Raw genomic sequence first — 21,626 nt, 5'->3', positions numbered from 1 at the left:
AGAGCAACATACTTGACATTTGTGTTGCATTATTCATAAAAGACCTCCAAAGCTCTACAAAGCTGACAACTATCATTGGGTAACAGTTTTGAAAGTACTCAAGAGTGACTTAGACATAAATACAAAACAGTCATCAACACTCTTCTTTGGAGAACAATGAAGCCCTCCAAATTACAGCTATGATTTGAGTTCTAAGCAGCATTAATTTATTTCCCTACCAGCTTGGAGCTGCTGAGCAAAAATGCCCAGCAGATGTATGCATTCTATTCCATTATTATCTGCATTTTTTTTTTAAATGGGAGGGAAGTAGGAGCAAAATAAAGTGCTGAAAACAACCTAAAATATCACCTGGTCCAGTGGGCAGTGCCTTCTAAAGGTAGCACTGATTTACTAGTGTGACAATAGGCACCAAATCAGTCAAAGAATACTAATGGTCTCTGTGATGCTCAGGTCCACACCTCTGCACCCCTGTCCCTCTGACAGTGGTAGGGAAATTGTCTCCAATGACAAATGTACAGCAAAACAGTAAAAGACTGTAAATTCTTTTTCCATCCCTTCTAAAATAAGGCAGCACCAGGAGAACACAAGAACATTTCCTTACTGCTGTTAACAGGGGGACAGGTCTCACAGGGGTTCCCCCAAACCTTTCCCAGCGAGCAGCAGCACGAGGAACGAGTGACTCCAACCCCAATCTCAGTGTTGCAGGACAGGCCACCGTCCCCTCTTGGTCCAAACTTCAGGTAGCAACTGCCCACACGGTTATCTATGTAAAAACCAGACATGGTTACAGCTGCACACCACGATCTAGGCAAAGAACAGCAGTTATTCATCTGTAATGTCGTAGCTAGAAGCAGGAATTCAGGTAACACTGTGCTCTTGAAGTCATTGGCACTTGAAGAACATTGATAGTTATTGATGTCAAGAGACACAACACTAACAAGCTATATAACAGGATATGTTGAATTGTGGAATCATTATTTTTCTATCTTATTTGCATAAAAGCAGTAATTTCTAAAGAGATACTTCAGGAAGCTTTACTTACCCACACAACCCACTCCAGTAGGATTCAGCTGGAAGTCTGGAGGACAATTACACTCATATCTTCCAGGAGTGTTTACACAAAGACCATTAACACAATTAATGGGATCAGCACATTCATCAGTATCTAAAATAAGAAATCCACATTCACAAATGTGCTCATTAGACAGAAAAGAAAAATTTTACTTTCTAAGATAACAAAGCAAGAAAGTTCCAAATGCAAGTGAACTTCAGCTGAAACTGAAGAAAAGTTTTACAGATAATTCACCAAATGACTACAAATAAACTTTTTTCATCTGCATATTTAAGAAGCCATCCTTTTTGCTGATGTATGTCTGAAAAGCAATGATTTACCTGTGCAATTTCCCCCAGTTCGATCCAGTTCATAGCCATCATCACAGATACAATGAAACATTCCTGGGAGGTTATTGCAGGTGCCAAACACACAAATATTCTGGAAAGAGCATTCATCGGTGTCTGAAGGAATATATTAAAACCAGAAAGTTACACATCATTACACATTATTGTTGTTATTATTATTGCTATTGTTTATTGGGAAAGCCCAATACCTCCGAGAGTCCAGCCTTGCAGAGAAATGGCTTAATAAACAGCAAGACGGCTTCTCTGGACATGCTTTGTAAAAGAAAAGGTTTTAATAACAACAAAAATAATAAACATTATAAAACAAAGAAATACAAGCTGAACACAGTGTAGAAAACACACTGGCTAAGGCATTTTATTTGTGAATTTGTAAAGAAAGTGTAATAAGAAGAAAGAGAGTGTGTAGGCATCAACAGTCATACGTCCTTGGAGGAAGTATAAAGGGAAAATAGAGTAATATAGGAAGTAAGAATTATCTATGATTTTCTCAAGTCCACATTGAAATAGTTATACAGTAACTAGACACAGATGAGCTAAAATGCTTTGAACAGACTGCCTGCATACTCATCTAAACTGAAGATGGAATCAAGTTGAAAGACACTGACAGAAAATTGGATGACTTTGTCAGCTGCAGTGTGGAAAGGAGCTGAACACTGACACAACAGACTGCAAAGCTATGATTTTAGGCACAAATTGTGAAGATTTCTGAGATGAAAGTAAGTAGGATAGAGTGGAAAAAAAACCCCTTCACGTACTGTCAAGACAGCAAGACTATTTAAGCTGCCAGAATAAAGCAGCTGTGGAAAAGGCAAATGCAATTCTGGCACGTACTATGGAATTATTTTTAGCACAGACAGGGAAGTGAAAATGATTAATATCATTTTACAAAACACAGTCAAATCTTAATTTGAGATTCTGAGCACAGTGCTCTGCTGATGAAGTCATTTTGCACAAGATGTGCAAAAGGTGTATTTAAATTATTACAGTAATAAAATATCTACTTTTAACCTGACTGGATTACCTCAGCCAGAGGCTGAGAAGTGACAAAATGCCTCTTTACAGTAACATATGAGAAAGGTTAACTGCTGAGGGCAATTTGAGAGACAGATTTTTAGGGAAAATGAATGTTTAGCATCCAAAAGTCCTGAGTCAATTTGATCTGGAAAATAAAATTTCTAAATACCCTGGAGTACAGCCATGGAATAATCTCCAAATCAGGTCATTGAGAAGCTAAGTACTGACATCTCAAGGAACTTCTGAAGAAAGTGGAATAATAATTTGTATTGCAATCATTTCACTAAATCAAGATTGGAGTTTACCCCTTGAATGCAGAAATCAACCAAGGACTCTCCTTATCATAGGACAGATTAACATATAAACTTCAAAATGAGAGAAATAAATGCTAACTTATTTTAAGAATTCAGCCGCAAATACTTTAGTTCTCCAACAGGAAAATTTAATCAATGGAATGCCTTCAGGTCTCTGCTGTAATCACAGTAATGTATCAAGCATTTCTCCCAAATCCTTCAGTTGTTGGACCCAAATCCTTCAACATACTGATCCAAAATTTAGAATTACGTTGTTTTTCAAAACATTGGTTGGCTGGAATAGATTAGATCTATTGGGGGATTTTATTAGACCATTAACATCACTGTAATACAACTGAGCTGCACCAAGAAATTCAGTAAAGATACTCGACAATATTTTATAATGATTAACAAATCTGACTATGCAGTGGCACAGGCAATTCCTCAGAAGCACCTGAATTATTCTGAAGTCTGATTCATACATGTACACCTGAATGTTAGAACATGCCATGCTCTGGGCTGAATATTTTAAGAGATTAAATTATGAAACCTGTTTTTCGTATCTCACCAAGAATTTAAATTTCCAAGGAGTTGTGTGGTTTCCACCATTAAATATGAAGTAACTTAAAAGTTTTGGGGCACCAGCTAAAATGTTTTCATTTACTATAAAGTCATATTATATTAAACATCAACAATAAAAGGTATAAGAACACAATAGCAAATAGAAGCTGAACTGGACTAGAAAGATAACACAGGATTTTCCACATACTATCCAATAGTGACAAAAAAGAATTTTAAAAATTTTTACAAAATTGCTGAGGCAAACCGCTACTCTGAGATTTATGGATGAAGGCCAGGAAAACTTCATAAAAAGATGAAAGCAACCTTCCAACATAATTCACATTGGAGAAATTTCTTGTATGTGAAACGTGTGGTGCTTTCTCTGCTTCCAGGTTGAGGTCCTGTTGCTTGTTCTTTGCTTTAGAGCAGCCAACCCAAACTCAGAGAACAAAGCTGAGGCAGCAGCAGCAGCTCACCTTGGCAGGACTTGCTGTCAGAAGCAGGAGTGAACCCCATCTCACACTCACAGCGAAAGGCACCGGGAGCATTCAGGCACTGCCCATTTTCACACAGGTTGACATTCTCTGCACACTCATCAACATCTGTGGAAGACAGGAAAACCTCTCTGAAACTAAAGGTTTCACCCTCAAAAATACAAATAAATATATACTGATGTTCAAAATAATAGTGCTGTTGAGCATTGAAGTTATAAACAGAATATTTATACCCAAACCTTTTTATCTGAAGTCACTTGAAAGAATTCAGAAAAGCAAACACAGCTTCCAAAATTATTCCTTTCACCTTGCCATGATTCCTTACTCCTTGTTCTCCATTAACAGATGAAATTTTTTTAATAATGCAAGCTTTTAAGATTCAGTACTAATAATCTTGACAAATAAGTTAAATACCTTGCTTAGAAAGGCAAAACTTTGCCTCTTGGTATATATTTCTATGCTATTTTGACAGAAAAAAATGTTTAAAAGGCAAACTTTCCTAAACCATACATAGAAAATTATTATCATATTCATTTTAGAGAATATTCTTTGAGGGTGAGGAATATTACAAGTACCGCTTGCACACCAGGAATTCTTCTAGTATGCCCCAAAAGAGCTATGAAGAAACAGAATGACAAGGGAGGGCATTGACCATTGCGATAGAGATAATTTTTTCAGGTATGCTTATGATTGTCCAAAAAAATTTTTATATGTTTTCTTTTTTCTATTTGTCCATAGTTAGTGTTACATCTGATTTTTAGAGAAACACAGAAGCTCAAAATAGGGATAAAAACTTTGCTCATGAACTAAAAACTTGAAATACAAAACCAAGTCATATTTGAAGGTCTTTATTCTCAAATAAAAACACGTTATGCTACTAATCAGAAAACCTTGTTTCTAAGCTGTAAATTAATTTTTATTTGTAATTATTAGCCGGTTAGCCAATAATGAATGCATTCATAGTAGTTTTCTAGGTATTCCAGTATTATTTAAATGCATTTCTTCAGACTATTAAATATGCTGTTAAAAGTTGTGTTAAAAGTTGTTAAAAGTTGAGAGCAGAGATAATATTGCATCCCCACTCTGTAAGTGATAAAGATCAGAGTAGCCCAAGACATAGCAATTAATATTTAATATGAAATCTTTATATTTCATATAATACATGTCACTTTGAGTTAACCTGCTCTGTGAATAACAATCTCCATTGTCACTTACAAATTTAAATGCAGAGATCATGGGCAATGTTTTATAACTGCATTTTGTTTTTCTTTTTATAAAGTCTTATGTTAATTATCATATCCTGTCCTACTAATAGAATGGTAGGGAAAAAGATGATGCCAGAGAGACAAACTGTAATAGAGCTGGCATTTGGTGCTCTTGACTTAGAGGACATGCATGTTCAAAATAATTGGCATGAAGATAAGGAGGAGGAAGGAGCAGCAGACAGGAACTTCCCCCAAAAAATGGATCCAGTGGGTCCCACTGGCACACAAATCAAAAGAACAATCAGGTGCCTCTGACACCATTTCTTATGCAGACAAGAAGCATCTTGATCTTAAATTACATTTTCACATTTCCTGTCTTGCTCTGTGGGCTTAGGTCTAATTCACGAAGGTTCTATACAAGAGAAAAACAACCAGGGACAAGTCAGGTGTTGCAAAACTCCTTACCAGAGCAGGTGAAGCCATCTCCAGTGAATCCCTCTGCACAGGCACAGTGGTAGGAGCCGGGGCTGTTCACACACTGGGCATTGGTGCTGCATCGCTGGGTCCCGTCAGAGCATTCATCAAGATCTGCACATTGAGGTGAAAAAGTGCAGGTAGCAGCACAGCAATTAATAAACTGGCTGGCAATTAACTGCCAATATAACCAGCAACCACTGCAAACATTATTTATGTCACCAAAAATACACACATTTACTGTCAGATGATACAGGGTTAATCTGTAGTGATGCCATTTTAATATGTCTTCCTTTAAATTACAACACGTGGGACTGCACAAAATATTTCTGAGCAACAGATGAAATTCAGCTGACTCATTACTTGGATGTTAATGTCCTGTTAAAGAGCTTAAATTCAAAATTAGTTTTTAACAAAAGAAACTGAACCAAAGAAATGTAGTGAGGTAAAAATCTGCAACTTATTTTAAAAGTCTCCTCAAGTAATACAAGAAACTGAAAACAATGCAACCCCATGAGAGCTGATGCAAGCATTCACTTGGCTTGATAATATGTATGAAAAAAAAGAAAAAAGAAAAAAAAGACGAAAAAGAAAAAAAAGAAGTAGAAATGAGAAATCTCATAATACAGTAATTTTTTTTAGCACATTACATCAATAAAGCCAAATCATTAAATAAAGCTTCTCTTCCATAGATCCCAGAATGTTCTGAAAACAAAAAGCAAGTATTACAGTCTTTTGCCCACCAATGTTTTACCGCAGGCAAAGGGACATACACAACTACAGCAGCCCAGAAAATGCAGATGCAGGTTTCCCACCCCTCCAGTTGCAATCTGTTTTATATCAAGGTCTATAAATCAGATATATTACAAGACATTTACAAAAAATGTCTGAAGGACTGGAAATATCTTACTGACAGGAAACAATGAAACAAAATATATTTAGGTTTTGGGTTGTTTTTTTTTTTTTTAATTTTGCACATTCTAGTAGCAGTTGTATATAAACTTTGTAAAATACGTAGTAAGTGTTATCTCAGTAAGATGTTACAGCATTGTGTTTCTGAGACAGTAAAATGTTATTTTTTTTCTTGGAAAACCAAATCTGTGAAACCTAAGCATCTTTCATACCCTTCCATCCATAGGCTACAGCAGATAGAAGAATAATTCTTTGTTTATAATGGACGAATAACACAGTCACATGACATGCTTTCAGAAAAAAAACCAAAAGTGGGGAGAGAGAGAAAAAAATCTTTATTTTACATATACTTACCAATACACTTAATGCCATTTCCAACCCAACCTTCTCTGCAACTGCATTCGAAACTTCCTGGCACATTGACACACAAGGCATGCATGTCACAGTTGTGCGCTCCAATTTCACACTCGTTCACATCTGCAAGCACAAAACAAACTATCAATATTTATATCAAAACATTAAAAATTCTGTTCCTTTTACATATTTCCACTGTGAGGGTTTGCAGTCCTTAAAAAACCAAACATTTAGGAACATAAAATAATTCAAGCAAGCCATTTTGTATTCTGTATTAGTAAAAAGGAGGGACCATTGCATTTTATTTTTGCTCTTTGTTTGTAAACACAACAATCAGTCCTCCTTCCTACAACTGCTTTGCAGCTTGATATTAATGCTCTTTTCCAGAAATATTAAATATGCTGATCTTTTTGTGTCTAAAACAGGGATGAAGTCTTGGGGTGCACAGCCACTTTTCAGTTATAGAAAGAATTACACACCCAGGGAGGTAGTAGTTACAGAACAGATTCCTAAACACGAAATTGTAGAAGAAATTCTGTCAGCTTCTTTCAGATGAGCCTGGATTCTTGAGAGCATGCAGAAGAAAAGGTACTGCTTAAATATCACAGCAACTTGTATAGTGATTATGAGTGACTACAGAACCTTAAAAATGGTTGGCAAAGGTTGAAGGATTTTTTTTTTTTTAACTTTTGGTTTCCCTCTTGTTTTTTCATTGAACCACATGGCCATTTCCTGCAGCTTGAGTTGAGATGAGTTCATCCTCGAGGTACATATGTCAAATGAGCACTGATAAAATACTTCCAACATAACTGCAAGCCTTGCCACCCCAAGCCATATTCTGTAACATGGGCGTTCACATAACCTGTGCTGATAAAATCTTTAAAATTAGTTTGCAAGGGGCCTCCAGCCCTACTGGTGAAGGAACACTTCCTTCAAAACTCTGGCACATGCTAGCAGATGTGAAACACTCACATATATATATAAATATGTACAGATACCAACCTCTCCCTTGTGTGTGAACACTTGTGCATTTGTTTTACCAGGAAGCTAGCCAAAGTATATGACACATGCACTGGAAATCTGTTTTACCTGTGCACCCTGTGGTTCCTTTCTTGACCGAATACCCAACTTGACAGTGACAAATGAAGGAGCCTTTGGTGTTCTCGCACTCCCCAAGCATGCAGATGCTGGAGTTCAAATCACATTCATTCACATCTGTGGGTGATTATAAATTAATTATTAGTTGGACATTGTTGTCATTTTGGAACATTTTATTTCAGGTGAAAATACCTACTATATGAGGTTGTCATATATTTCACATGTTCTATTCTGTAAATTCCTTAAAACAAATAAGGATAAATGTGCAGTCCAAATACCACTGTTTTGTGGTAAAACAAATACCATTTGTTTTCAGCTTTTTTTTGGAATGCTAATTAAAGGAATATGAAGCAAACTTTCTCTTACAAGAATCACTTAAAATCATTTTCTTAAAACTTATTTTTGATCATAATAATTTTCTTCCAACGAATAATTTTTGAACTGCCCCCTTCTGGACTCCTCAACTAATCCCTTCTGAGGACACATATTCCATTATAGTAAAATTACCCAAATGTTTTTTAACTATGAGATCTGGTTCATTGTTAAGGACTTACCAAAAGGCATGCAGGTTATTTTTGACAATATACATAATTTCATTACCCACTTTCAAGGATGCAGTAGAAAGAACATCTTGAAACAAAAGCTGCAGAATTTTAAAGACTTGCACTAAATTTGGTGCAGACAGCTACTTACCAACACAAGTTTTCATGTCTATAGAAACCATAAATCCATCATAACAGAGACAGTGATATTCCCCTGGGATATTGGTACACTGCCCACCATCACAGATATCTGGATTGTTTTCACATTCATCAATATCTGAGGGGGGGAGGAAAAAGCCGATAATAGTTCTGTTAGTCTGGCATGGATAGGCTGGAACACTACGTCGATTTTGGCTGAAAGATATGATGCTGGAGCTTTCCAGGTGTAAAAACCTACCTGCACATGTCCTGACATCTGGCATCAGAGCATAGCCATCACTGCAGCTGCACTCATAGCTGCCTTCTGAGTTAGTGCACTGGGTGTCACAGCCTCCATTCATTATCATACATTCATCAGTATCTGGGGAAGCAACATTGGTAGCAGTAAGTCTACTTCTTGAAGAAAAAAAAACATATTCCCTTTATATTTTACATAAAAACGTTTATCAGTGGCTTAATTCTGAATTTTTATTCTCATTCTACTGTCTCTGTTTTATATTTTGCTCATTTTTCCCCTCTTTCAACTGCTTTGTCATGTGTGGGAGCAAATGGCTAAGTTAAATGTTGTTTTTGTTCCTGTGTATTGCTAGGGGTGTGGAAAAAAGTTCCAAGAAACAAAGTTTGGAAACGAAAAAAGGGAAACCCTGCAAAACTTAAAGTTCGAAATGTAGCATAAATTTGTATTTTAACCATATATATATATATATATATATTTGTATAAAACCACATAACAAGCAAATAAAAAACACTCTCAGCACAGCTGTACTCCTTTGCAAGGAGTTCATGCGCTGGCAACTACATAATTCAGTATTATTATAGTGAAGGACTAAAGAGATGCATATGATAAGGAGAAAAAAAAATGAAAGATAAATCATCAATGCATGGGGCTTTTCTTGCTTGATTGAAAAATGTAGGTGTATTTTCTGGTTGTTAGCTCAATCCTCTGATTTTAATGGAGTAGTACAGTAAGTACAATTTCAAAGTTTCTGCAGAGTTCACTACAGCAACCATCCTTTTATACCTTCCTTATATTCCTTTATATTTCTGTATTTCCACAATAGCTCACTATAATCCTCAAAGCACATGAGAAAACAGCCCTGCTAATTTTCAAAAGGAAGGTGTAAAATTAAATAAAAGCAAGGATGGAACGATACAGCTGAAGCACAAACTCCCATGTGCACGTGTACAACACTTGCCTGTGCATCCCTGTCTGTCAGGAGTCGGCTGGTACCCAGAGTCACAGAAGCACTGGTACGTCCCAACCATGTTCACACACTTGCCGTTTCTGCAGAGGCTGTCACTCAATGAGCACTCATTTACATCTGGGGAAGAATAGTTGTTTGTATCAGTTACAATTCAGAATATTTAACAGCTTAGGTTCCAGGGAGAATGAGAGGTAATATTGCAAAGTGGTGGCTTTCAGGTTTATTCAATTTCTCTCTTGTTCTTGGCATGTCCCAGTAAAAGGAATGGAATTCTGCACAGCATGTTTAAGCTTGTGTCCAAAGATTTACCTTCAGCTCTGAGAGCACTAATTACAGAATCTGCTGTGGCCATTGATTACCAAGTCTGCTATTTTCCATAAAGAAAATAAGCCAAAGGGATAATATGCGCCCTTTTTTTTTCTTTTTCTTTTTTTTTTTTTTTTTTTTTTTTGTGTGGATTTTGAGCTAAAAGGAGAAATTCGTTTCAACACAGGACAATACCTCAACACCTTTTTGTGACTGATTAAAGCTGCTCCCATGAGTGGCCCTTTCAGTTGCTAAATAACCCCTAAGTGGTCTGGTAAAACACTCCTCTTTGGAGTCAACAACATTACGGCACTGAGAATTTTACAGGCTTTTAGTTTTTGATATGAAGATACTAATATAAAGGAGGAGCATTAATTTCTTTAAGAGATTCCTAGGACCCCACCTTTGCCAGAGACTGGAAGTTTTCACAGCAGTCATGACCGTTCCTTAAACGGAAGATTATTTTCCTGAAACTCACCTAAGCATTCCTCCTGTGATGGTGACAACTCATGCCCCAGGGGACAGTCACACCGAAAGCTCCCCTCAGTGTTCACACAGGTGCCACCTCTGCAGAGCAGAGGGTTGCGTTTACACTCATCTATATCTGCAAAGAAACCATCATGTGCAGATAACAAAATGGGCAGATAAGAGGGCAACAAAGAGAAAAGCAATTCCCAGTGTCTACAAATGACAAAATAAAAGGATTGTTTCATGGTGTTGCTCCTTTACTCATATTGCATAACAAGGCAAACAAAAATTATGTATCTTTATAAGCTCTAAAGATGAGGGTTTTTTCTCTCAAGAAAACCAGAAATTCATCATTTAACACTAGATATTCAATATAACATGGGGCACAAGCAAAGGCAGCAAATCTTTGGATATTACCCTTGGAACAATGCAGTAATGTGATGTATATTTTTTTAATTGCTTAAGGCAACCAAACACCTGTTCATGTATTCACTGAAATTCTTGTCTGTTATGGTGGATGTTTGTGTGTCGAATTTTACCTAAATGGCTGCTCAGATTTTTACCTAAATGGCTGGGAAGTATTCTGGCTACAGCTCATAAAGGCAAACTGAATATTTGACTCACAAACCTGATAAAACCAGCTAACTCTGCAGATGTAGTGAGAGAAATATAAACAAAGATGTTTAAGGTGGAGGATGCACTCACACTTCTGGTCTCCCAGGAAAGTCTAAAAGCATCACAATTTGCAGGAAAAACAACCAAAGGTGACAGGAACCTAAGTCAAGATTTTTTAAGGTGACTGGACATATTTTGGTGTCTCCAGACCTATTCTTACAACTTTAAACAAATTAAAGAGATGGGATTTTTTTTCAGGAAATGCTGTGAGAATTTCTTGAGTCCTAGAAGAAGCAATGAAAAGGGATTGACATTGCTTTTGAAAGAGAAAACTCCAGCTTTCTGTTCCTAACTTTACCAAATATTTGGGTACCCCATTAGCAGTTACTTAAATGAATTGTATGAAGAGTTGCTGCCATTCTAAAATACATGTACAGAATAAGTGCCTCTTAAGCGTAGCAGTAATTAGCATAAAGGACAAGCAAGGCTATATACTTAATTCAGTTATCTGTCTCTATAAATTGCATATCTCACTCATTTGCTCATAAAGTCACAATAATGACACATCTGAAGTGTTCAGTGTGGCAGTTGAGATAACAGCCAGGCTTTGCACAGCAAATGGAGACTTCAGGGCATCCTGGCAACACTTACCCATGCAGTTCTTCATCATCATAAATCCACTTTCGTAGCCATCAAAGCACTCACACTCAAAGCTGCCAGGAGTGTTGACACAAGCACCACTTCCACACAAGTCTGGGGAGATCCTGCACTCATCAATGTCTGTTTCATAGCAATGGAGAGGTAGAAAAATCAAACTAGGTTTAAGGTTATCCTGCTTTTCACAGAAAAAAAAAATCACTATAAATTAAGTCTACAGAAATCATATACAGTATGCCAATCAAGAGAGGAAAATTAATTACTTATAGAAGCATCTGATTATGTGAAACAGAAGGTTTTTAAGGCTGTGTTCAGAGCTGTCATATCATAGTAAACCATGTAACAAGTTTGTTTCTATTAAGTGTAACTTGAAGTTAGATTCTAAGTGTAAGACATTTCGAGATACCACTCTTAGAGAGGTATCAACTGCCTCCATGAGTACAGTGCCATTGATTATAATTAGATTATTATGAAGGTATTTATCCAGTAGTAGCATTATAAGCTTACATACACCCTTGCCATTAGGAATTAGCTCCTATCAAAGCTAGATTTACAGTTCACTGCTTGTCTTGTTAGCTGGATTTGAATGAAACCTATAGCAGAAAAGACAGAAGAGCTTTTTTCAAATCACACTGACAGTGAGTCAGAAATCTAAAGAGGAATTTTAACGTGGATATGATCCGGTGAAACAGGTCAGTGTTGCAGGAGAGGACTTCGTGTCACTGCCCATGGACAGGTTTCTGCTAGGTGATGACACCCAGTCCTCAGAGATGTGTGGAGGTGTCAGACCTGCATGGCAGATCTGGGACATTACTGAGTATCTTGGCTCCTACAGGCTTTATAAAACAATTTATTGCTAATTTAAAACAAGCAAAAAAAGTCATATATTTACGAAAACTTGTTTCTCTGCAGCTGGTCAGTGGAATAATTTCATCACCATGGAACAAAATGGAAAAAACCTTTTGCAGGGAGTTTTCTGATCTATTCTGGTTAGTTTAGAAATAAAGTTTGTTAAATGCATTCTTCATCAATGCAATCACTATAAAAACAAGGAAATCACCACTAGCATCCAGACCAACCTCCATGAGCATGCCTTACCACCCACACTTCATAGTTATTACTCAGATACACTCATGGACAGTCTGTATGTTGTAGCAAAACCTTCTTCGTTTTCAGCACAGAGCCACTCACAATGCAGGCATCCAAATTCTCACAGCCACAGACTTGTCAAGATTATCTTCAGACTTTCCAGACAGTAAAGAACAAAATTCTAAACTTTTAAATTAAACGCACATATCTGTATTTTCCTGAGTTAATGTTGCACTGGTGTCAGAATTGCTGAGGTGCCCTTGTGTATCCTCAGCCATCAAATCTAAATAAAAATTAACTTACAGCCTCTAAATTAATTTTGCAATACAATGACCAGAGAGTAAGGAATACAAATTAAGATAATCTCTGTATTAGAACATTAAACTTGGCTTCACTGGTGATCCTTATTGATTTTTCAGGTTGTACTGATACAGCATGACCTGAGCATCTGAAACACCAATTATAAAAAGAGAAAAGTGTTGTATTTATTAAATAATCAGTTTCTGAAAGGGAAACTTGAGACTCTTGACCATTCTGTCCAAAGATTAAGCTCCTAGAAACTGAAGGAAATTAATGGCATTAAGTTTCCAGATCACCAAGCTCTGCCACATGAGTAAGTCCCTTTAAAAAGCCCCAGGGATGTGGCGGAGTCCCCATCATCAGATGTTTCCAAGATGGAGAGGGTGCTAGATAATCTTCTCTGGGCTCCCTTTCCCCACAACAGGTTGAAGGACTTGGCCTTTTCAGGCCCTTTTCAACCAGGACTGTTCCATGATTCCAAACTGTGCAAAGTGCAAGGCTTACGTACCCGTGCAGTTTCTTTCCTCCATATCTAAAGTGAACCCACTGTTGCATCTGCATTTGAAACTTCCAATTGTGTTTCTACATTTACCATTCATGCACATGCCAGGGAATACTTTACATTCATTGATATCTAGGAACAAAACCAAAATAATTAGGAATAAATAATTAAGAAATTCTTAAGCATAAAAATACATGGAATCAATAGGATTTTCCTTCTTCTTATCAATTGCATTGAGCATAAAAGGCAGAGTTTGGGTTAGAGGGGACATCCTTGGAGACCTGACTGGAGGTGAGATGTTTCCCTACATTTTGAGCTATTTGTGCTTGCTTTGCTTCACAATACCAAAACCAATAATTAAAAATTTATGTTTATCAGCAGTCAAAGTAACTCAGTGGTACTCTCTGAGTTGAAATTGTGCTACAATTGTGTATTGTGCTCAAGTTTGCTTTGTGCTAAAATCAATATTCCTGGGATTCCTGAGCCAGCTTGTAAAATATGCAACTATTACCTGGCTGACTGGGTTTGGTTTTTAAATTGAGACTGCCAGAGTTCTATCTGGAGCTCAGTTTTGAAAATTGTCATTCTTCTTTTGTAGAATATCAAGTGAAATGTTTCACCTCCAATTAACGCTGGGTAACATAAACTGTTACAGGATCTTACATAGGACAAGGCTGAATGACCTTTCCTACATCCTTGATAGAATTTGCTGAGGCAAAGTTCTTAACTGAGAATCATCTTCAGTGAAATAGACATCTACCTTCCATGCATTTCTGTGAATGGAACATTACAGTGGCACAAATAAAAAAACAGAAACAGAAAGCCAAACCTCAGAAAATCTCAGCCTAAACAAGATTTATGAAATAATTAGCAAAAACTATTGTTGCTATTGTTGTTGTTGTTGTTATTTTCCTTATTTCTTTAGTAAATCACCAACGAAAATCAGGAGCTTTGCCTGAGAGTAATGACTCCTGAAAATCAGAGCTTATTTATGGTGAAGCAGAGGTCCAAACTGTCAACAGTTTCCTCAAGCAACTCAAAATACTCCAAGACAAATGGTTCAGAATATATCCTTAAAAAAAACCAAACCAAACCAACCAACCAACCAACAAACATACTCAAACCACCAAAAACACGACCTAACAAATTTCTGGATCACCTAAACTTCCAGACACAGAAAACTACAGTTTTTCTTCTCAGATTTCAGCCATCTGAAGTAACTTAGGTCTGGTTTCTTAACGTTTTCCAGCCTATTCTGTTTTGTTGATGCTCTAAAGGAGGTGAAGCTAGTGAAAACTGGACAAAATACTTTTATTTACTTCTTTATCACTGCAGATCCTTGTTGTCACTGCCCTCATGATCATAATGCACCCTCTCCTTTCAATCACTGATTTTGCAAACCAAACAAAAAATCCCACATTCTTCTTCAATCTCCCAGAGAGCCCTGGTCAAATTTTAATATTATTTTATGCTTACATCTAAAATAAATAATTTACCATCTGACACTCAATTCACTCCCTGCAGCACGACCTTAAAAAATGTGCACCTTTTGCATTATTCCCTTAATTCAGAGCTCCTCTCCTTTCAGGGACTTTCTTCTTCTCATTACCCAATTCAGACTTTGCACCTTGAAAGCAGAGATGTCCTCCACCTGATACAATATCTCTATCCCATCTCTCAAGCACACTTAACAAACATCCTCAAACCCCAGGATTTCCTCAGGATACCCTCTTGGATGCACTCACAATTAATACTCGGACATCAGAATTGATGCCTTAGGATTTAGCTTTTGTGTTTTTCAGATCCTGTACTGTTTTAGTGTATAACTCTAAAACTCCACAGCCTGTCATCTACAATTCTCCTATTTTATTCAAGCAAAATAATTCCTCTCTAGTCCTGAAGCTCAAGGACATCTTATTGTCTCAGGCCCCAGGAAACATGAACAACACTGAACTGGGGGGGCCAAACTTGGAGAAAATTACTTCCTTACCTGAAACTGTAATTGGCAGATTAACCTTTGATATGTAAATGGACCGAACTTTCACTTGTGTGAAAAACTGTGACCTGTCCCATCTTGGGTGTAGCCTCTCTCAGAGGCCTCTGACTGCTCAAGGTGTACCTACTGAAGCCTTCAATAAATAGCCACTTTTATTGTCTTCATCTTGTCCAGCCTCTCTTCTAGGTGGCCACTCCAAGGCACCAGTACCGTCAGCTCTTTCAGGCAAATGCCTTTATCCCATCTCTCAAGCATGCAACAAGCAGCCTCAAACGCTGGAATTCCCTCAGGATATGCTTCCAGATGCACCCACAATTAACCCTGAAGAACAAGAATGAACGCTCACCTTTGTAGAATGGCCTGCCAGTGAGAACATCCCCCCTGTTGGAGAAGCCAGGGCCCCTGGGACACAGGGCCCGGTGTTCCTCGGTGCTGGGCATGGGGCAGCGCTCACAGCTGGAGCCCCAGGCAGCGCCCACAGCACAGCAGCAGGAATCCATCCGGAGCCTGCCAGGCACGGGCTGCACACATTCCTCCTCCTCCCACCGCAGATAGCACTGCTCCGTGCGAATATCTGTGTTCCACAACAACAAACAGGCATTTATCCCCCTTCTCAGCTGTTTCTCAGGCACAATGAGCTGCGGCCTGAGCAGCAGACCTAAGCCGGAGTTGACTTACATAATGATTCCTGGGCACCCTGTGGTTAACACCACCAGTATTACTGAGCTAAAAACAGATGACAAAGATGCTTATGCAGATGCTTATGCTAGCTCTGAATAACCTTGTATAGTTATCTACAAAAAAAGTATTACTTTCAGAAACCTTCCTAACTGCCATTGATGCCTTAGAATTTTGCCTTGTTTATTCTTCACATATATATTTACATACTTTATATAATCCTGCAATTTCTTACTGTATAACTCTAAACTCCATATACAGTTCTAGCTATTGTCTTCACATTTTGGTCAGACAGAACAATTCCTCTCTAGGCCTGGGAATAAAGGACACCTCACTGTTTCAGGCCCCAGAAGTGTAAACAAAAGTGAGTTGGGGAGGGAACAAACTTGGGATAAATTACTTCATTACCTGAAGCTGTAATTGGAACATTAACTCCCAATATGCAAATAGACCAAATTTGTAGAAGTGGGAAAATCCATGACCCTTGTTCATTTTGGGTGTAGCCCCTGGAGGGGCTTTGTCTGCCTGAAGTGTACCTGAAGGCCCTGCAATAAATATTACTGCTTTTTATTCCCTGTACTTTGTTTGGCCTATGTTTTTACATAGCCCTGGAAAAGGCATCAGTTTCCTCATGAATAGAGGCCTGTTTGGAGGGTATTTTAGGGGAAACCCTCCAAGCCAAGGTCTGGGCGCTGGCCAAGCCCTGGCCTCTGCTGGTCAGGACATGTGCCATCAGACCGAGGAGTTTCTGCGCTAAAAATATAATCAAGTCACTTCGACTTGTGGTTTTGGGCCTATAAAAGCTGGACCCACTTTCAGGGCAAATTTAGAGACTTCAGCTACAGGTGGACGCAGCATGTAAGATTTTCCCAATTGCTGGGAAGGGTTCTCCAGGTCCTCGCTGTGAATGAGGCTCCCTAGCAACTGAGGATCTGGATGACAGTAAGGTATTTAGGCAATTGGTGATGTATCTTTCTCAATCACTATCCTGTCTCTCATATAGTAACGATAAGGTGCACTACCTTGCTTACTTTTGCTTGTTGCTAAAGCCAAACATGTAATTTTATTGAATGTATTATTTTACTTTTGCGCTGCCTTTATATTCTTAGTAAAATAACACTATTCTTTCCATCTGTGTCTGTGTTTTTTACATCACCCCCGTCAACTGGCAGAACACAAGCACACATTAATGCTCAGCTCCTGCTCAAGAGTCTGCATTTCTGCACAATGTTCAGCCATCTGAAGTAGCTAATGTTGCACTACAGTTAAATTTCTGGATCCTTCTTGTGCCTCCTTCCTCCTTCTTTTGTGCCGCACAAAGTACAAGAATTTCTTTTGCTGTCTCCCAGTCTCAAGATACATCTTTACCCTAACACGACTGTGTTTTTTAGGATTCTGTGTGTATTTGACAGGACAGATGCATGAACTTCTTTACTGTACCAAGTATTTTCACTTATAAAATTACCTTTTTATTTGATGGGACAGACACAAGTATTTCTTTATTGTACCAGGTATTCTGACTTATGAAATGATCCTTTTGTGGTTCTCACAGTTAAAAAAAGAAAAAAATTAAATGGTAGTAAAAAAAATTCCTTCCTATATTTATGTTACTAAATTAATTTAATAGTGCAGTGAATATGAATCAAAGAAGTTGACTTTTGTTAGGTTTACTGTAACACCAGTTGGTAGGGGAATACAATAGGGTTTCCAGAGAAGTTAATTATGGTTATTATACTCAAGGGTCTATCCCATTAGCAGCTATGCAGGTCAACCAGAAGACAAATCAACTAAGCGTGCAGGCAAAATATTGTACTTGTGTACCTAAATGTCAGGAAAAGAACCACACACTGGCTTGTGCAGTGAAAAAAAAGACTAATTTGCACCAGCATATTTGTGCTCACCACCCATGACCCAGGGCACTACTGTTCCTGAACAGGAGTCAGAGCAGGGAAAGAACTTTAGCACAGCCTACTGACTGCACTGAGGGCAAAACAAGCCTCAAAACAAACTCACTCCTCGAAGGAATTAACAGCTCTTCTCTGAACTGGCAGAGATATCTAAGCAGGTACATTATCTGGGATAATTCAGAAATGAACCACGCTTTCTTTCAAGCCCCTTGACGAACGATTTTGGACAGCTGTGGGACACAGCTGTGAGAGTGAGGTGTGTCCTTACCTAAACACATGCGCCCTGTGCCGTCCAGGGACAGCCCGTCGGGGCACTCACAGTGGAAGGAGCCTCTGCTGTTGACGCACCGCCCATTGGAACAAACCCCCGGGAAAACCTCACACTCATTTACATCTGTCGGGGACACAATGAGTTCTGTTACCTGCTGACTCCAAGGGGAGAACTACAGCTTTATGGAGAATTTTAGGTGACAAGAAAGAAACAACACAGTAAATCCCATTTTATCACATTTTCAAAGGTGGGGGGAAAGTGACATCTTGAGTAAGAAGCAAAAACTTCACCTTCACAGGTAACACCCTTCACTCTGGCAAATCCTCTTGAGCAAGCTGTGTCTGAAACCAAGCCAGAAAGATGTTATTACTGCTTTAGAGTGATAGGAAGGCAGGAACAAAATATGTAAAAAGGCATGTATCTTCAGAATTTGCTAATAATTTCACTGTGTAAGGTGGGGAGTGCTCTAGCCTCCATCAAGAGAAGTATTAACTCATACATTCTGTTTAAACTAAGTGAATAGTTGAGAAAATTAAACCTTAGACCATTACTTTCTCATGTGCTTTCCTCAGTGAAATGATCAGTATCTAATCAGATAAGTCTCTGCACTCACATGAAGCTAAAAGGTAAAATTCCTTCAAGAGGCCTGAAGATTTAAAACTGTACTACTATCAATTACCAGCCTTTTTTCCCCACCAAAGCTTAACAATGGAGCTGAGCAATAAGATTACTTTAGGAGATGTGTGTAAACTGTAGCATCATATAACGATTTGAGAGCTCACTGTAATTTAACTAGTAGCAGATTAGGAAATTCAGAACCCAACACACCCAATCTGAGCTAATTATCTGTCTAGTTTAGGTTTTGATCAGTTTTACCAGCCTAACCTGACTATGCTGCTTCCTGGAGTCAAAGGAATATATTTGCTGCACTGCACAATTAAGAGCTCTGCTGGATACTGCTTGCACTCTGCTTGTTAGGGGGATACAAGTGCCTACAGTCACTGTTCCAATTAAAAACGAGAGGCTAAGACATCTTGACACCAGTTCAGCTGCCAGTGGTATTTTTCAAACCTTTAGGGGATCAGTACTTTTGCCATAAACTAGAGTGCAGTTAGCATTGCTGCTTCCAGCTTCCACAATCGGCCCTGCAACCTAACAACAGAACTATTTCTGTAATCAATAATGGTACACAAGCTACATGTTTGAAAAGAGCCCACAACATAGTTATCCAGAATTTTACCAGATATTTCACTTTGCTGTTTTAGTCCTTTACCTCCCTATCCCAGTCAACACACAGTCCTTGTGGAGATGAAACACAATGTAGCCATTAAGAGGTTTATTCAGGTTATTTCCTGGTATGTTTCAAAGTTATTAGGATGATCTCTGATGGTGGAGATTCCAAGTTTAAAATAGATAACTTCTAAAGAAAGAAGAGAATTTATTTTCATAGATTTTTGGGAGGAGGGTTTGGGTTTTGGCTTTGGTGTCTGATTTAGTTGGTTTGGGTTTTTTTTTTGTGGTTTGTTGTTGTTTATTGGGTTTTTTTGTTGTTTTGTTTATTTGGTTGGTTTGTTTTTTTGGGATTTTTTGGGTTTTTTTGCGGGGCGGGGGGGGTGTTTGGTTTTTTTTTAATGTATACAGAGATGGTAAGAATCTGCTAGTGGTATTTATTCCCTTCTCCCAGATGAAGGATATTGGAGCATACCCAATTCACACCGTTCACATGGGCTGCCCCAGGCTGCTCCTAAGGTAGCACAGCACTCAGATTTCAGCGTGGCACCATTGATGTTGACTTCACAGTGGCTGTCTCGGATATTAAGCCAACAAGTCCCCTTCAGGCTGTCTGCAGCAGAACAGAAAGCAAAAACAATACAGAATTGTCACATCCAGAAGAGCTGGCATGTCATGTCCATGACACCAGCAGGCTGAGTACCAAGGGAGCACAGGCTCTCTCTAAAAAGAAAAAAAATCTTCCATAATCTTCCATAAGAGTAGTTTCATAAACATTTTAGTTTAAAACTGGTGTAAATGGATAGCACTAGCACTGAAAGTGACCAACAAAGCACACTGCCTGAAGGAATCCAGGTCTCACAGCTGGCAGAAGTCTTCCAGACACTGTGGTGGATTTATTAACTTAATTCAGCTAGTGGCTGATCCATCTAAAATATACAAAATCAGAGATCCAAACCTGGGACTCCCATTCCCAGGTGACTGCCTGAACCCTTTCTGAAATGCAGGTGTTCTTGTGTCTCTTGAAGGGAAGCCTTCAAGATTATAAGGAAGTTTTAAAAAAATGTGGGTAGGAGTGTTCTGCATTATTTTAGGGGTCTGGTTCTGCTGCTGCTTTAGCTTCACTTTGAAAAGACAGTAAGATCTCAAATTGGGTACATACTTTGTAGGTTTTACCTTCAATACCTTTACACTTACCTACCTTTACAAGGTTACTCTCAAATGGTACATTTCTTGAGACAGGCAACAACCTTGGTGATCAGACAGCAAAAGCAGCCTGTAAGGTCAGACCCAGCCTTGGAAATCAGCCTAGGAAGGGCTTAAATGTAGGTGCATACTCAGAGTTCAAAGCCAAGCAAGTGACCCGGACAAATTTAGTTTGACGAATATTGAAGGGGAAGTAAGATTTGAATTTAAGATTTACATGCATTGAATGTGCAAAAGGCCAGATATATTACCAATACCTCACGCTCAGGAACAATGTGCTTAAGACAGAATCATTCCAACTTACCTTCTTCCAAACAGCTTCAACTTTTCCACCAAGTTGTCATGTTTAAAAATGATGTGGATCACAGGGAGCACAACCTTACTTTGGTTAAAGCAACAGGAAAAAATCCTTGCCCAATAATGTGAGTGAAATCAGCCCTAGAAACTGGGCAGGGTATTTCATTAAGAGTTAAGTGTAACACAGTTGTATTATTCAGGTTAACACTGGTCTCAAGCATGTGGGACAGAGCTCCACATTTGAACAAATGCATAAATACAGAGCTCAACCTTATTTCCTTTTACTAGCAAGCTTTATGGGAGTGAAAAATCAAAAACAGTATCTCAAAAATTATTTAAATTCTATAAATTAGCAGGTGCTTCTGCTCATACCA

At 38.3% G+C, this 21,626-nt stretch overlaps 1 protein-coding gene across 1 annotated transcript in view; it reads right to left on the bottom strand.

Annotated features, from left to right (window-relative positions):
• Window positions 1-21,626, bottom strand: part of FBN2 (fibrillin 2) — a 129,589-nt gene that overhangs the window by 41,026 nt on the left and 66,937 nt on the right. The window contains exons 21-37 of the mRNA XM_063422860.1: window positions 20,225-20,362; window positions 18,810-18,860; window positions 18,517-18,642; window positions 16,010-16,237; window positions 13,674-13,799; window positions 11,771-11,899; window positions 10,515-10,640; window positions 9,722-9,847; window positions 8,764-8,886; window positions 8,518-8,643; window positions 7,816-7,941; window positions 6,727-6,849; window positions 5,452-5,574; window positions 3,764-3,889; window positions 1,393-1,515; window positions 1,043-1,165; window positions 602-763 (exon numbers count right to left, since the gene is read on the bottom strand). Coding sequence (XP_063278930.1) covers window positions 602-763; window positions 1,043-1,165; window positions 1,393-1,515; window positions 3,764-3,889; window positions 5,452-5,574; window positions 6,727-6,849; window positions 7,816-7,941; window positions 8,518-8,643; window positions 8,764-8,886; window positions 9,722-9,847; window positions 10,515-10,640; window positions 11,771-11,899; window positions 13,674-13,799; window positions 16,010-16,237; window positions 18,517-18,642; window positions 18,810-18,860; window positions 20,225-20,362 — 2,205 coding nt within the window. The remainder of the gene's footprint in view (window positions 1-601; window positions 764-1,042; window positions 1,166-1,392; window positions 1,516-3,763; window positions 3,890-5,451; window positions 5,575-6,726; window positions 6,850-7,815; window positions 7,942-8,517; window positions 8,644-8,763; window positions 8,887-9,721; window positions 9,848-10,514; window positions 10,641-11,770; window positions 11,900-13,673; window positions 13,800-16,009; window positions 16,238-18,516; window positions 18,643-18,809; window positions 18,861-20,224; window positions 20,363-21,626) is intronic.

This window comes from Prinia subflava, chromosome Z, assembly GCF_021018805.1.
Source record: "Prinia subflava isolate CZ2003 ecotype Zambia chromosome Z, Cam_Psub_1.2, whole genome shotgun sequence".
Lineage (NCBI taxonomy): Eukaryota > Metazoa > Chordata > Aves > Passeriformes > Cisticolidae > Prinia > Prinia subflava.
Note: the sequence above shows the minus strand (reverse complement) of the source record. Positions and strands in the feature narration are given on the sequence as shown.